Source organism: Haliotis cracherodii, unplaced genomic scaffold (assembly GCF_022045235.1).
Source record: "Haliotis cracherodii isolate W230 unplaced genomic scaffold, xgHalCrac1.p SCAF_3, whole genome shotgun sequence".
Classification (NCBI taxonomy): Eukaryota; Metazoa; Mollusca; class Gastropoda; order Lepetellida; family Haliotidae; genus Haliotis; species Haliotis cracherodii.
Window position 1 is genome coordinate 43063918 of NW_027266286.1, and position 17346 is coordinate 43081263.

Below are 17346 nucleotides of genomic sequence, written 5' to 3' on the forward strand. Positions count from 1 at the left end.
ATTACACTCGTTGTATCTATAAGTTCACATTACTGCCTATATTCGTGTAATTTCTATTGTGGATATACAAGGCTGAGAATACAATCGTTTTTATCTTATTCCAGTGCATGCATTCTACAATTAGAACTGATACCTATAAGATACATATAGACTTTTCGAATTAAAAGCTGTGATCTTTAACCGATAATTCAGTGATCTGAAATCTGATATTTGTGCATAGCTGGTAATCTGGTAAACTGATATTTTAATATTTGTTAATGGTTTTAAAGGACATTTACAATGTCCGTTTCTTATGCCAGAATGCTACTTAATACTGTCGAATACAGAATGCCGTTCTGACGAGTAAATGAGTTTGGCGTACATCAAGGATTGTCTTCAACGTTTAGGGAATTCGAACCAATGACAGAACGCTTTAAGCATTAGGCTACCCCACTGCTTATATACCGTCGTTGTTTGGCTCAGATACGGCTGATGTGATGTTACATGTTAGGTCACTCACGAGGCAAATTAATTAATGATACCGGGGAAACTTGTAGCCAAGAGTATTTTCGGGTCTGGGAAAGATTTAGTCTTTTTATTATAGGGCAAAGACATAATTTGAATGCAGCATCTTGTACAAATGGATAAGCGTTGAGGTCTCTTAGTGGTCTAAGCGTTCGCTCGTCACGTCGAAGGCCAGGTTTCGATTCTCCACATGAGTACTCTGTGTGAAACCAATTTCTGGTACCCCGCCCTAATATTGCTGTAATATTGCCAAAAGCGGCGTAAAAGCATACTCACTCATTCACTTACTCGTCATGACGATGAGCTAGGTGCTATCCCTAACACGGGTATACATTATGAATCCCGTTCTTGGTGTCCCAGTCGTGATATTGCCACTGGAACATTGATACAAACTGCCCAATGCAATACTAAAACGATTTAGAAAGAAGTCGTGACGATATTTCCCTCACATTATTATTCAAGAAGCACCGAACCACTGTACGGTTAGGAAGGCGAGTGTTGTCACAGTTATTAAAAGAATACCTATGCTTCCATTTCACTTAAGGTGTTTTGCGTCTTCGGCACAACGGGTTTTATCTCAAGAAAACAACCAGCAACATTCGTAACCATACCACCGACGCCAGACAGAGCGGGCACATCAACCGGTGCAACTACGAATACAACCACGGAACGACCTGATGGCCTCTTAAACAAGTACAACATCACCGCGGCGGCGTCGGCGTCAGCATCGGCATCGGCATCGGCATCGGCATCGGCATCGGCGTCAGCATTGGCATTGGCAACGGCTTCGGCGGCGTTACTAACACATCCACCGCCACTGCGACAACCAGTGCCCGAACCCCTGACTGTATCAGAGCCAACGCCGGAACCCATGGGAAACACATCAGTATCAAATCAGACAGATCCCCTGTACCCGCAACAATCTAGTGGTCATCATGTCGAAACTCCTCAGAGACTTACAACAACAGGCGGAGCTGGACAAAACACTGTGTCTGGACAGCCAGGACCCACTGCGACAACATCACGCACAAGTACATCCCAAACCCAAAGTGTTACGCTTCAAGCACAGCCAGCACCATCACAACTACCCATGGGACAGCCTTACGAAGCAGCAGCTAGGCCTAGCTTGCACCAGGCCCAACATACGCTGTCACCAGCCACAAGGACTTCACCTGCAGTTACTGTCATTCCATACCCTTGTGATGTAAGTTAATGAAAGAGAAATGTTTAGTTTGTAATGTTTCGACATATGAGACATGAATTATGAGGGTCTCGGCAACGAATAGCTAGAATATGCAACGAATAGCTAGTATATGCAATTATAGCAGTATTAATAAGGGTTACATTTTACGAATATTGTAGAAAATATATATTATATTAAAAAATACATGTGGTAAATAAAGATTAGCTAAATTGTCACAATGGTACATATATGACTCGTCATGTCTTTCAGGGCTACAACTGTCCGGCAGAGAAACCTCATTGTATTCTGGTTCGTCAGCAGTGTAAAGCTCTCCGCTGTCCAGCTGTCCCAACCTGTGCAGGTAGGCGTGGCGTTAAGTATAACTGAAGTCATACAATACTATTCAAGACTGAACCTAACGGGCCCATAGTAAGCCATATTGAACAAGCTGCCAGAAAGGCCAATTTTTGTAACTGTTTTGTATTTCCTTTATGCCAGCTGTACCACCAGCGACAGTTCAGTGTCTGATTGGGCACCCTGTATATGATGACATCTTCAACCCCTCAACGTGTGGACCTCGAGGCGACTACAACTGCCCCGCCCACTCGGACTGTGACGAGACATCCGGCTTCGCGACTTGCTGTTGGACAGGTGAGTAGCACTTGGTAGGAGTGAGCGAGCGAGTATTGTTTTGTGCCACTTTTAGCAATATTCCAGCAATATGATGGCAGGGGACACCAGAAATTGGCTTCACACATTTTATCCATGTGGGGAATCGAACCCGGGCCTTCGGCGTGACGAGCGAACGCTTTAACCACTAGGCTACACATGATAGGACAAAACATGCAGGACAATCATATCACTGTACCCGCAACCGCGCCCACTCCCAATTATTTCAATAATAATGATGCATGATGTTACAACTTTCGCTATATCAGTTCATATGTCATGAAGGCTCGCTGACTTGGTTGAAGCATGTCACCGTATGCCAATTGCGTGAATCGATGTTCATGATATCAATCACTGGACTATCTGGTCCAGACTCGATTATTTACAGAACGCCGTCATATAGCTGGAACATAACTGAGTGGGGCGTTAAACAACAAACCAACAAAATAATGTGTCATGAATACCATTTTATTATGTTGTAATATTCGCTTACGTATTGCTTACTGTTCCATTACCTTCCTTGTATATAGTTGGCTTCACACTAACACGTTGTCCTTGTTTAATTAGGGTAACCATAGCGTATGATATACATACTATTTTACTGTTCAGACAGACAAAAGGTGTTTTGAATCATGACTTTTATCACATTTGCTAGGACTGCCAATTGGCCCGATCCTTTAATAGAATCGTCAGTCGGTAATCATGACTAGACGGACCCAAGTTCTGTCCCTACATCAACTAAACGGTGATTTGCTAAAATAAGATTCGTCGTAAATCGTAAACATGAGCAGTTAACTATTCAAAATATGTAAATATTAATCTATAGAAACTACATCACAAGTTGTCTAGATACACGTTAAGGATCCTTCAGTCATAAACCATCCTTATATTGCAGGCTGCGTAATAAATATTAATGGCTTACTTATACTTGAAATATTCTTTCCCTAATTCTCTTTGATTCCTATTCCAGGAAGACACGAAGCTTATCCCGCCACATCTAAGCTGGAACCTACCAGTTACCTCCTTTCGGCTCCAAACCCTGGTGCACAGAAGTCAGGTGAATGTCCGCGATCCTTCCAACAAAGTCCTTGCATCAACGCCTGTAACAACGACAGCAGCTGTGCTGGACTACAGAAATGCTGCAGTAATGGTTGTGGCACAACTTGTGCCGACCCAGTAGCATCCGCTCCAGAAGTAGCAGGTGCTTGTCCTGTTTTAGGCAAAGGAGATTCCTGTCCAAGCAGCACTTCATGCAATTCAGATAGTCAGTGCTCTTCCGGGTCTCAGTGCTGTTTTCTATCAAGGACATGTAGGGTATGTGTCAATATTGTAGTGGGACGGTCACATGCGTCTGGTAAGGAGTTGTTTCCTTCCAATGATCAAAGGTTTAAGGTTGGTAATTCAATAGGCGCTAATTCCATACACAGTAACCATGTTAATGAAGCCAATGCAGCATATAATATTTTAAGAGCGCCCTTTCCTGGTGGAACATACGTGGGGCAAGCATCTAATCATCAGAACAATGCTGGTGTGAGCAGTCAGGGATCAGTTGGTATCACTGGATCTGCAATTGATACAGTATCTGGTGTTAGCTCAAAGGCACCGCATGGTCTTAACACTGGACCTGTAGAGCCAACAAATGTTCAGGGGGGAAATATCCCTGTCAGCAATCTGGGGACGGTTGTCCCTCCACAGCAGTCTGGTCCTGGTGTAGGAGACTTAGGTCGTATACAGCCTGGAGATATTATAGTTGACATATTAAACCATGGGGCTAATGGATCTCATGCGGTGATATCAGGTGTGACAAAAGGTGGTATTGTTCAGCTGGGTCGACATCGCATTGGTAGAGTTGGTGGTTCTGCAGGAGGGAATGGAACAGCTGCTTCTCAGGATGCTCTTCATCCCCAGAACAATTTGGGAACTTCCACGGAGATTAATCCACAAACGTTGCTTGGAAATGTCATCGGAAATGTCATCGGAAATGGTCCTAACAATCCTGTTAAAACAAATATGGATACAATTGCAGTTGGAAATTCTGCAGAGAGCATATCAGGTGCTCCGTTGGGTGGGAACGTGGGTCATACACCCCCTACACCCACAAACGTCACAAATCATTTGTCCAGGTCGGTAGCAGATTCCAATGGTTATATCAATGCTGGAGGCACAGGACCTTCTCTTTCCAATTTGGATGCTGCAGCTGGCACAGGTCGTTCTTTAGCAGCCAATAGTGCATCTTCTGCAACATTGAATATTGGTACTGATGTAACCGCTGCGGCAAGTAGTAGTGCTACTGCAAATGTCGCTGGTACAGGTAACACTGGTGGAGCTACTAATGGCACTTCAGGTAGCACCATTTCAGCGCAGGGTGCCTCTAGCCAATCTTCAGTTATAGATAGGGCTACACCAGTTCCCCTTGACACTGTGATTAATGCGCAAGAATCTGGAAATATAAACCTGAACAATGTAAATTCTGGTTCCAGTGGTAATGTTATAGGGGACATTACTTTTGAAGGGACCATTAATGCTAGCAACACTTCAGTCGCCATATCTAACCCCACACTCCCTCCTACTTTGGATGCTGGCCCGTTGGGGACAAGTAACACTCTGAGCGACCCAAGTGTCAGTTCTGGTGGTACAGGAACTACTGGGTTTGTAGGAGATATTGTTTCTGGGGCAGCAGTAAGTGGTGGCAGTGCTGAGCATAACGTAGGTCTGTCATCAAATATTGGGGGTGTCAGTTCCAAGAGTGTAGGAACTGTTATCGATGCATCCGGGAATAATGGCATGGGTATTCTTAATGGTCAAATTGTCAATCCTGGTGGTAATTCAGGAATGCCTTTGAATGGAAACGCCATTCCTGGCATCTCAAATGTAGACACAAGGTTATCACCAAATGTCTTTGAGACCCATCCAATAACTTCAGGAACTATTGTTGACCAAGGAATTACTGGTAATGGCAACGCTGTCAGTATTGGCACTGGGGATTTGGGAAATATGGTTAGTGCAACTAGCCAGTCTGCCATTTTACCGAATGGTATCCCTGATCAACAAGGACGTTTGTCTCAATCAGTTCTGGATAGCCCTTTAGCTGTTACTGATGTCTTAGGTAGCAATGGACTTGTAGGAGCAAATGCTATTGGTGGAGTCAGCGGTGGTAGTGCAGTAGGTTCTTTAGGTATTGATAGCATACACTCTGGTGTTTTGGGAACACCAACTTACCAGCAAGGAGGCTCTGGTAACATCGGTACCCTGACTGGTGGTACTGGTGCTAATGGATTAGCAGGAAACGGAGCTTTGAGCGGAGCAATCAGTGGTGCCATTTCAGAACCCGGCTTCTCTGGCCCTGCTTCAAATGTCGCACAGATTGGTGCAATAGGTACTGGTGTTGGTCCAACGGGAAGCCATGGTAATAACCCAAATAATCATGTGAGTGTAGTTGGGAGCAGTCAGGTGGGAGCAGTCAGTGATGCAAGAGCAATGGCATCATCTGCAGGTGTCTCTGGGAATGCTAATGCGAGAGTTAGCAGTGGGAAGGCTCGTGCCAATGGGCTGCAGAATATGAATACAGGTACTGTCGGCGGGTCTGGATCTCTTCTCAGCAATGGCATTACACCATCACCATCTGGATCCAGTGGATTGTTCCAAACAGCCCAGCGTGGTTCACCGAAACAAAGTCATCCACGTCAACCAAGGTTTCACGTTCAAATAGAAACAACCCATTTTGGGCCCCATTCGGAGAGTGGTGTATCTAATGTTGGTGGGGCCTCTGCCAGATCCAAACACACGTCAACATCTGTTAAAATAGAAAATGGGTCCAAACATTTTTCGACATCTGTGAACATAGGTCGTGGTGTTCATTCGAGACAAGAAGTCAAAATAAACCATCATGTTGCTGACACTGATCGAAATGGAAGAAACATGGGTATGGCTGGGAATCCGAGGCTTCAAACATCTATCAACATTGGGTCCAGCCCAGATGTACGTCCTGAAATTAGAAAGACTGTTAGCATGAATGCACCAAGGTCACAGAATCTCAGACAACCCAAACCTGTGAACAGACATACCTCTCATCTACCACCCTCAAGTCTGGCTTCTGGTTCTAGGAACAGTCTCAGGTCTTCTGCTGCAAGGTCTGCAACTATAACAAGGAGTGACCCCTTTGTTCATCCAGGCACATCCTCTCTGTCAAGAAGCACCATTGCTGGGTCGACAGCTTCCAGAGCAATTGCAGCTGGGAATGTCGTTGTAAACGGACCTGCGCCTGGTATCAGAAGAGTTGCAGGAAACTCTGGTATAAGTCGGAATAATGGTTTGCATTTGAATACAGGGGCATCTAGCTCGGGTCCAGGGCGGTTTGGCACAGGTTCTAGAGCTGCTTCTGGAATTCAGGATTTAGGATTAAATGCAGGAGAATATAGTTCTGCTGCTGCTGGTAGATATCCAGTGGATTCTGGTTCAAGGGGTAATCTAGGCCCCTCGACTGGAAATCATGGCGCTGCACTCTTCGATGTCCAGGGTACTACTCAGAGTAGATCTGGAGTTCGGGGGACTCTGAAGGGTTTGCGTGGTGCATCACAAGTCCCACTTAGTGGGCTTCTTTCTGGATTTGATTTCGGACAATTTCCTTCTGTAACCAATCCACAAGGAAATTCGGCCCTTGGAGTGTCCCAAACTGCACCTGCCACATCCAACGTACCATCTTCTTCTCCGATGCAAAATGGTGGTTCTGAGTTAGCCGGGGCTCTCAAACCATCGGCGTTTCCTCTCCCAACATCTTATGACGTAAGCGCCACCAAACCAGGTACTTGTCTGAAACCATGTGGGTTCTCACTCTGCCTCAACGAATGCAACCATGACAGCCAATGCCCTGGTAGTAAGAAGTGTTGTAGTTCTGGCTGTGGTCAAGTTTGTTCTGAACCTTATCCTTACATCCCTACCATCAAACCGGGAGTGTGTCCAGCGTCTCGCAGCTCTGCGGTATGTACACGGAGACACTCCTGCAGCCACGATGGAGAATGCCCAGGTTCCAGCAAGTGCTGCTGCGTCGGTAGCGGATGTCGTGTCTGTGTTCAGCAAGTTATTTCCCTACCCAAAATGGCGACTGTTCCTTTTCTACCTCAACGGACATTGTCGCAGTTCCCAATGATAGGAAAAGGTTATGTTTGGCGGTAGATATGCTAGTGGTCATATCAAACGCAACCTGTTCATATTCATGTCATGATGCTTGGTTTAACGAACATGCTTACATTATAGCGCACGGTCGTTTCACATTTGCAGAAAATTCACCTTGTTGAGCAAGTTTCTTTCCCAAGTTGATGATGGAATTGGTGCTCCTGAAACGTATGGGTTGTAGGAACCAGAATGCGAATGTTGTAAAATGGGACTCGAATCCCATAATTACCTTTCTTTACGCTTTAAGAATAATGTTTTACCTCAATTTCGCGTTATTTTCAGTTGTCATCTAAACATTTTTATCCATCCATTGTATCATGTAGTATAACAATCCAGATTGACGAATTGTCTGCTCACATTTTAATGGCATTGCGTACTTAGTATGACACTCAATATCTTAACTGACGCGCGAAAATAACACAGTGTATTATTGTTTCGAGAATGGTCCCTTGACAGCTTGCAGTTGCATGTGGTTCTATTGGTGCTGATGCTGCCTCGGTTCCGTTAGGGACCCTCCAGATTCAGCTCCAGTTCCTGCCCGGAATATCAAATGGTCGACCCCTTTGATGACAGTATCAGACAGGAACACATTGTTTGGGCGATTGTTGAGTGTGTTCTACTTCCAGATGAGAGTGGGGGTGATGAGGGAGGCTTTTGGTATACGTCCTCAGACCTCATGCCATTCAATCGTTTGCTTCCCTTGTTACCCTTAGAAGTTGTCTGGTCCAATTGTAATAGCAGGAACAAGATGTGTCTATCATATACATTTCATATACATTTCAGCTGAAGATAGTCGTGGACTTTTTATAAGCAGAGAACTTGATTGTACGGTGATTGTCTATATTATGGTGCTAGATACAATTATTAGTCATTAATCCACATTAGTATTTTATTTATATGTAGTGCCTACTGTTTTATATATGTGTAGCAAATGGATGATGGTTGTTTAAATATAACTGTGTATCATTGGAAGGAACTCTTGAATAGTTTTCTTTCAATAGATATTAATTGCAGTTCAAGATTGTATGAGCTTTATATTTTGATGTAATGTGAAGACTATCTGATCCTGTATTACAAAGTGAATGTCTGTATCCTTTCATATGAATAAACCTGCTTTCTTGAAATGCGACTGTGTATGTTGAGTAATCTTAATCCTTTTTCAGGTAGATAGTGTATTAGCTTTGAGTTAAGCATTTGTAAGTCACGTAAAGATATGGACACTTCTCATGGGAGACAATTACGTGAGTGAGTGAGTGAGTGAGTGAGTGAGTGAGTGAGTGAGTGAGCTTGTATGCCGCTGTTATTCTTTCACACATTCCTCTTTTCAAGTGAACGGTTAGTTTGATGTTTGTGAACCTGAGGACAACTTATGAAGCATTTTATCCTATAATCCCATATATCAGGCCGTATCTGTGTGTGCCTCACGGTTTAGTAGTCCACGACCCATGTTTTGCTGCCTCATTAAACTGATAGGCCCCAATAGAAGTATAATACTGTATAAAGTGTGGCCCAAATCAGCTTGAATGGAACTCTATGATGGAGTGAGTGAAAACAGACAAAGAATTGTCTTCAATTTGTTTTCGAAATATGAACGTAAAAACAGGTGGACACACACAAATAAATACCACTTATTTTAAAGAAAGAGGTCAACAAAAATAACTTCACAGACTGGCTATTTAATTAAAAAAAAAATGTACACAACAATGCGAAATCAGTGACGTAGTTCATCATAACAATACAACCAAGTCCCGCCCACTCTATTATCCTCCAGTCAGTAAACAGTAGCCCGCTAGTGGGCGTGGCCTATTGTTTCAAGGTTAATGGAAACACAAAAGAAAAAATGCCAGGAAAATCGCTTGTAATTTATTCATTTATGCGTAACTGAATAATATTCGTTTATAAATAACCGCTTGACATATGAGGTAGTTGATACAGGAACAAGGCCTTGGGTTGTTAGTTTTGTTTGTTTTTTAACGCCGCACCAAGTAATATTCGGCAGTCTCTAAATAATTAATTATGGACCAGATAAGCCAGTGATTGACATCATGAGCATCGATCTAGACAACTGGGATACGATGACATACATCAACCAAGTCAGCGAGCCTGACCACCCGATCCCGTTAGTCGCCTCTTTCGACAAGCATGAGTTGGGCCTCGGGGATTTCTTGACATAATTCTAATATCAAATTTTGGTATTTCACAAATAGTAAAATAGTACTCTCCATATGTGCATTTGATCAGTAAGAAGAAAGACTTGCAGATACGAATGGTGCAACATAACATTTAAAAATAACAGGCGGTAACAATATATCGTTGTTGCTGTGATATGTGAAACATGATAGAAAACATTAATGATGCGGCTCTACAGAGATATGTCTTAAACACGCAGAACACTTATACTTACACCCACGCACAGCATGTGAAGAAACCCGCTCCAACAGCCAACTCCGTAACAAGCGAATGATTTACTTTTACTGGCGCTTCATGAACCAATTCATGACAAAGCCTTCACCTGATGTCATCACTGATTTTCAGTGGTCCATTATATATAATTTTCACATCTTTTTTGCCCTTTACGCTAACTAGAACCAATTTCGGTGGATAATCAAGATTGTTTATTCTCTTGCATTGACATATATATATTTACACAACTGACCATGTGTTATTGCTCTGAGCCTTCCTGATTGCATTGAAAATATTGATCAATATTGTTCCAGAGACACATAATATGTAAGATATGTATTACAATGTTGGCAAACTAATAATAATAGCTACCAGTCGGTGGAAGTCTTATAATGTTAAATTACATTGAAGCGTTCGTATATTTGATTTTCAAGTCAGTTTCGACCTCATATATTTGATAGCGTGAAATTCCGCTCATCATTTTCAATTTACTGTCATATTCTTGTCGCAGATAAATAATTTCTAACCAAATTATCAATTTCAGGGGCATACATTTGAACCATTTATGTTGATTAATATTGCAATTAATCGATCGTAATTGATCAGTAGCAGCGCACTAGACGACCTCTTTGGAATTCCGAACCAGGACAGGTCTCTTGTTGCCCATGCTTGCCGCACAAGCAGACTTTCAGTCGAAATGTCTCACCTGGCTTATTGCGTGTCAATGACGACAAGCTATCGACCCCGTAAAGATCCGGGTTAGAATTGTTCTTCAGCAACCCATGCTTGCCGTAAAAGGCGACTATGCTTGTCGTAAGAGGCGACTAAGGGATTGGGTGGTCAGGCTCACTGACTTGGTTGATGCATGTCATATCTCAAATGCACGCATCGGTGCTAATGATAGCAATCACTAGACTATCTGGTCCCGAATAAATTATTTACGGACGGCCTTCATGAAGCTGGAATATTGCGGCCTGAAGCAACAAACAAACAAACAAACATGCTGTCAGGAGATAACAACATTCATCGGAAGGTAGTATGTTGTACACATTGATAATATTCACATAATGATAAAAAACATAATGCGTAATAAACGAACAATTACTTTCAACAAGAAATCTGTAAATTGACACTTGTATACCTCTGTTTCAAAGTATAAACTATAGCATGTTCTGTGCAGTTCTGGTGAGGCAATACGATGATTTTCATCATCCGAGGTTAAAAGTCACACAATCTCAAACGCCACGAAGTCCATAAACATTAATGTAATTCTAGAAGGAAATAAATCCTGATGATCATTGTTGAGTACATATCGGAATTGGCTTAACATTAGCTAGCCATATGTCATAAGATCCCATCTCTTGTTCCCCTCCTTGTCCCTGACCATCCTGTGATACAGATCCAGCTGAGTGTACACACTCCCCAGGGCTTTAGTCCCAGCTTCCTTCTTCTCGGAAAGATGCCATTTACCCTGAAGGTAGATCGGCGTTGGCTGGTTCTTCAGTTTAGGAGCCGCGACCAAGGATCGGGAGGTGACCTTCAGATAAGGAAACAGGTCATCTTGGGCCTGGGTAAAGTCATACCTGTTCTCCAACTTCTGGCAATCTGGACACAAACCCGGACCAAACAGGTCACAGTGAATCGATCGTGTTTTCTCAAGTAGATCCACCGGTGCGTGTTTTCGTTGACAAACGAAACTCAGAAATCCGGGCATTTTCGTGCGTCGAAAGTCAGCAATGGAGATCCGTTTTATTTGTCCCATGTTGAATCGGTCCGGCACTCTCCTGGAAGTAGATTTGGATCGTACTGGTTGTCTTTGACATGGCTTTGGGGTTGGGGGAGTGTCTATTCTCTTCTCCTGGGCCTTGAGTCGTCTGTTTTTGAAAGGAAGTTTCTCATTGGGTCGTTGGAATTCTCCCATTTCAATCATCTTCCGGAGGAGTAGGAAGTCTCTCTCCGATTGTGTTCCGCTCTTGGATGTCCGAGTTCGGGCATTGCCGAGAGATCGTGTTGGTGATCTGGCGTCAGGGAAGTTATCGAGGGAGGAATATCTTACTGCACGCTTATTCGTGTGTGGCAGTACCTCCTCGGGGAAAAGTGGCGGAACAACTTTACCACTCCTCAGCTTGAGCTGTTTCTGGAACGACAGACATAAAGTTTAAAAACATATTTCCTCCTACGATGTGCGTGAGTTAGTTGGGATTTAAGCCGCATTTATTCAAAGAATATCACGACGGGGACCATTTGTCACCACTCGCCCCTTTCCGTAACCCGGAATAATATGAGTTGGTCACGAATGGGCGGGGACAGCGGAAACGGGAATCACAACTTGAACCCATGTAGGCATCGAACGCGAGCATTCAGCTTGACAAGCGACTGTTTCAACCACTAGGCTACCAAACCTCACCTTCTCTTACAAAGATAAAGCATAATATACTAAATGTTGTAAAAATACCTGGAACAGAGGAAACGTTAATACTCAAAATGTACCTTATTGGCGTTTTTCAGAACTTTACAGTTTAAAGAGGGCTTATTCTGAACGGCATGATGCCCACTGACTGCCTGGGTGCAAACATTATAAGTAGTACCATCGGTGAATCTGGGACATTGTCTCTGTGAATCATTGTCAGATTTTTATGATAAATACATGATCATGGATGCAGATGATGAATAAGTTCATTCACTCTTGCTTCGACGGCCAGTTGTCTTAGTACCACGCCTCTTAAATGTTCCACCAATGTCGAAACACTTTTACTGTGATCATGTCTAGTACTATGTCTAGCGGATTGTAATAGTCAGATTGGTAGATGTAATCAAAGTCAATATAGCTTTTAAATCCATACTTTGATTGAAGTATTGATTCACAGACTGTTACATGCTGCTTGAATGGTAACAGCTGGAGTCATTTGTTGGTAAGGTTTAGAGAGGATTATACTCGACCGAGGCAGGTACAGTGTACCAACGTGGAGAATGGAACTGGTGTCACAAGCAAACGCTTTAACCAAGAGCATGCTCCACCACCCTTGTTATATATGGAATAAGTTTAATAGCAACAATGAATATATTAATAAAAAGTGTACCTAGCTTCAGGCATATATTAAAGGAAAGTCAAAATGGTTATAACTTGGATAAATATACATCCTGTTTATCTTCCAAACATATACGATATAAACCGGGTCAGCTCGATGTACCTAGACCTTTAAGACAATGTATCGAATGGTCCCATCAAAGTCCTGGTTTGCAATATGTTTACATCTGGACTACGGTGTTACTTCGGATAATTCGCTGTTGTTTTTGTTCAATTTAACAAGGTTTTGTTCTATAAGGGTAGTTGATATACCTGCCATCACGTAGTCGGAGATCTATGATAGATATAAATCCCTCATAACAGATTATACGTTGTGCAGTGTCCCAACTTCAAAATGCGACATTTTGTATGGTATGTAGCAATCGTGTTGCAGATAAAATGATATTATATAGTTATAATCGGGGATTCGGTAACGTCATGAACGAGAACAAGACAATATTAAAGGGCGCGAATACAAGAGTGAGTGAGTGAGTAAGTTGGGTTTAACGCCGCTTTTAACAGTATTCAAGTTATATCGCGGCGTGTCAGCTTAATGTGGGAGGGAAGCCCGAAGTGTTGCAGGTCGTTCACCACTTCGGTGAAACCCACGAACACGTGTATGGTGCTGACAAACCTAGAAACATAATCGGGGCGAACCGGGATTCGAACCCACAATCATAGGTTTCTGGCGTGCCCAAGGGACGCAACTCTGCACAGCGAATCGCGGCGCCTTAGACGACTGGGCCACCCGCGCCCCCTCGGGAATACAAGAGTTGGACGGAGTTCGATAATGATGTTATTAGATAACACTATTTAATCATGTAGTAATACTCAGCCACATACACGCGCACCATATCGCACACCCATGTATATAATCTGACGGCATATGATAGGAATACATACACTTGAAAATTGAATTTGACCAAAAAATGTTTAATTAAACGTCCCGCGGCTGAAACAGTTGCCGAAACACTACAACCATAAAGTAAAAAACCCAGCTGGTATCTGGTATCAAATTCACCGCCGTCGAATTGCCATTTCTTGCTTGTTTCACGTTCAGCCACCATTAATAGGGGTATACCTTCTCTTGCGCTGCAGTTTATGTCTCAAATGCTTCACCTACCTTTGATAGTGGTTGTTTTTCACTCATTTTGGATGTCTCCTGGTAAATTCCAACATTAAAACAGATTGACAACATCCATAATGTCCAACAACCGAATCCACTGTATGCGGTAGTGTGGTGTCGCGCTATATATAACACCAATCGTATGTCACACTGACACCACATATAGTCACATACGTAAATGCGTTATTATATTATATTTCTTTTATACATAAAGGCTGCCCTCATAAATCATAACATTTGCAATAACAACTGACAGCGCCTTGGCCGTTTCTAACAGCAAATGTCATTGAATAGATCAACATTCTGCGTCTTTTCAACACGCGTATAGACTAAACACAACACATTTCATTACAAACGAGGTAGAAAGCCCAACGGTCAACACAAAGGGAAGAGCAGTGTTATTCAAGCAATAAAGTAGAGTCTTTGTGGGAGGATAAATTGTGTTATTGAATTGAACTGGGTTGTGGCTTCAGGTTTTCTCGTCCATAGATAGGAAGACAGTTACACGGGATCACTTGCGGTGAAAAATTGCTGGGGGCCTGTGTCGCGTGTTGTTAGGTCCACCATAGGCTGTGAAGAGTTGTTCCCCTTAGTACCGAGATCAGACTGCTCAAAGTGGCTCGTCCCGATTAGGAGGAACATTGGTGGACTGTCAAACAGGTGCTCGCCAATGTGTCTTTCCTCCTGCATTATGTATGTAGCATGTTGTAGGTTATGTTTAGGTAACACATTACCGTTTCCATTTCATAGTCTTTCTTGTTTTTTGTTTAACGCCGCACTCCGCAATATTCCATCTACATTGTATTGGACAGCGGTCGTAAGATATCGTAGTCTGAACCAGGCAATCCAGTGATTCACATTTGGAACATCGATCCACGCAACAGCGATACCATGACGTGAAAATCAACCATCTCAACAAGTATGTTCACTACTACTACTACTACTACTACCACTACTACTGCAGTTTCAAAGTGTCCACACGGAACATGCTTTTTTCCACCAGAAACGGTGTTTAACCTTGATTTGTTACAATAAAGGATTTGAACTAATGAAATGAGAATATTTATCCAATTATGACAAGATGATATACTTGGTGCTTGGAGCATGGGAGGAGATCGGTGTGATACATATTGTCTCCACAGGAATAGAAATCCCTTCCCGAGGGGTCACAAGAGTACTTAAGCACAAAATGTACGTGTGAAGGTAGTTTTTTTTATATATATAGGAGACAAACGTACTGTTTTCAATGTAGAGCTAGGTTACCTGTAGATTAAACTGCGCTAAACTGAATTTGGAACCGAACGTTTATCTCCACTTTTCCGCGAACACTTTGGTGTTAGCAAATATATTGATTGAAGCGTCATTGGTTGAGTCGAGTGTTTTGAGTGGGTTGTCGTTCTGAAATACGGAATCACCGACAACAGCCTGTAAAACAAAATATGGCGCAGTATATACACAAGCAGTGTGTTTACACCGCAATACGCCAAATTCCAAGCTCTCTGTTGTCCCCAAAATTTAAAATACATTCTCTTTGTAGATTTATATCGTGTTTTCTGCACGAAATATAGTAACCGCAAATTTTGTAACCTCTAATTGTAGATTTAATTATTTAAACATGCCATCCGACAATGACTAAAAAGTACTATTCTATGAATATTCGCTTCCGCGGTGATGCGGCCGTCAAATCAGCTATTTCACTCAGAGGGTGTTTATTGTCATTTAATAACCTCAAATCAGATATAGTAATTTTCAAATACATGGTACAAAAACGCTAAGCGCCAGACAGAAGTACCATCTTTCAAAGTCTCTTGGTATGACGTGGCTGGATATCGAACCTGGGATCTTCCGCTCTACCACAAGACCACGGGGGCGGTCTGTGATAAAGACTAAATCCGGTGATAATCAACCAAAATCATGATTTATTCTTGGCAATGCTTGTGATACTAACATGCCTGTTAGATCACAGTTGTGATATGTCAAACTAGTGCGTTCTATGAACACAATGTTATCGGACGAAGAAGAATAGAGTGCGGAAGTTAATCATATACATGTAGTTGCCTTGTGTTATATTATCAGGGGCATTTCTAAATAGAGTACAGAAAATATGCACATATTCATTGCATTCGTACATTCGATCTCTACCCAACAGAAGCAAATTCGGACAAATAAATTTGACAAAGGCAATTGATATGTGCTGCTTGAAATACTCACGCATTTTTTAAATATTCAGTGCAAGTGTTATATGATTCAAGGCGTCAGGTTTACCGTGTCATGCTTACCATTGCCTTTCATACCCGTTTGGCAGAGAAGGATGCATTTGTGAGTGAGTTGATGGAGAAGTTGGACTGCTGCTGCTGCCCAACAACAAGGCATAGTTAAGAAACAGTCTGAACTGGACGAGCTCGATTGTCTGTATCAACCAATCAGCAAGTCTGACCACCCGATCCCGTTAGTCGCCTCTTACGACAAGCAGAGTCGCTTTTTAGACAAGCATGGGTTGCTGAAGACCTATTCTACCCCGGATCTTCACGGGTTCCGTGTGTTTCAAATTTGTTTTACTGCCGTGCTATCATGTCCATGTATGCAAAACAAGTGGAACAAGACAATGCAGACTTTCTGACAAGTGTTGCTGAATTTACGATATCTAATGTAATTATATTGCCATTAAACACATTGTGACATTTACAGGGAAAGCGTGACTCTACACAAAGAGAAAATGCGCAATAGATTGACTGATCGTATGAATAGTACCACTCGTCACAGTGCTATCATAACAGGAAAATGTGGGCTATCTATTTACATGTCAGTGTAAACGTGACTTCAGGAAAAATATTGTTTTTTTATTGTGCTTGTCGCCATCTGATATTAATTTAGAAGTCTATTATTCGTAAATAACAAGTTACATATCTGGTCACAAATCATTAACAAGATTGACGCAACTGTGCGAATTATGTTGTTAGTTTTCCCCACCAGCATGGATACAGTTAAGACCACGAACACCCGGTGTCTAATCGTTGACATGGTCAGTTAGACCCGAGACGCGGGGTCCGAGTGGCCATACCTTCTATACCATGGCTAAGATCCCAAGCATTTAAACAATGTCTTTTTAACATTATTTTGATGATTTTCATATATATTCTAAACGTCTATGTTTGACAACCTACGTTCGTTAAATGTACAGATTTTGAAATGTACAAAACGCAAACACTCCGATTTGTACTA

General features: G+C 42.4%; 3 protein-coding genes across 3 annotated transcripts; 2 read left to right on the plus strand and 1 right to left on the minus strand.

Moving 5' to 3' along the window:
- Positions 1–1439: 1439 nt before the first annotated feature.
- Positions 1440–6236, plus strand: LOC139475442 (PE-PGRS family protein PE_PGRS5-like). Its single transcript, XM_071258654.1, has 6 exons — positions 1440–1535; positions 1958–2048; positions 2186–2338; positions 3327–3557; positions 3936–6055; positions 6201–6236. The coding sequence occupies exons 1-6, from the start codon at positions 1440–1442 to the stop codon at positions 6234–6236; spliced, it is 2727 nt and encodes a 908-aa protein (XP_071114755.1).
- A 38-nt stretch (positions 6237–6274) lies between these two features.
- LOC139473642 (uncharacterized) lies at positions 6275–7528 on the plus strand. Its single transcript, XM_071256320.1, has one exon. The coding sequence runs from the start codon at positions 6275–6277 to the stop codon at positions 7526–7528; it is 1254 nt and encodes a 417-aa protein (XP_071112421.1).
- A 3306-nt stretch (positions 7529–10834) lies between these two features.
- LOC139475073 (uncharacterized) lies at positions 10835–14223 on the minus strand. Its single transcript, XM_071258302.1, has 2 exons — positions 14122–14223; positions 10835–12068 (listed from the first exon to the last, which is right to left on the minus strand). The coding sequence occupies exons 1-2, from the start codon at positions 14194–14196 to the stop codon at positions 11265–11267; spliced, it is 879 nt and encodes a 292-aa protein (XP_071114403.1). The 5' UTR covers positions 14197–14223; the 3' UTR covers positions 10835–11264.
- Positions 14224–17346: the final 3123 nt, after the last annotated feature.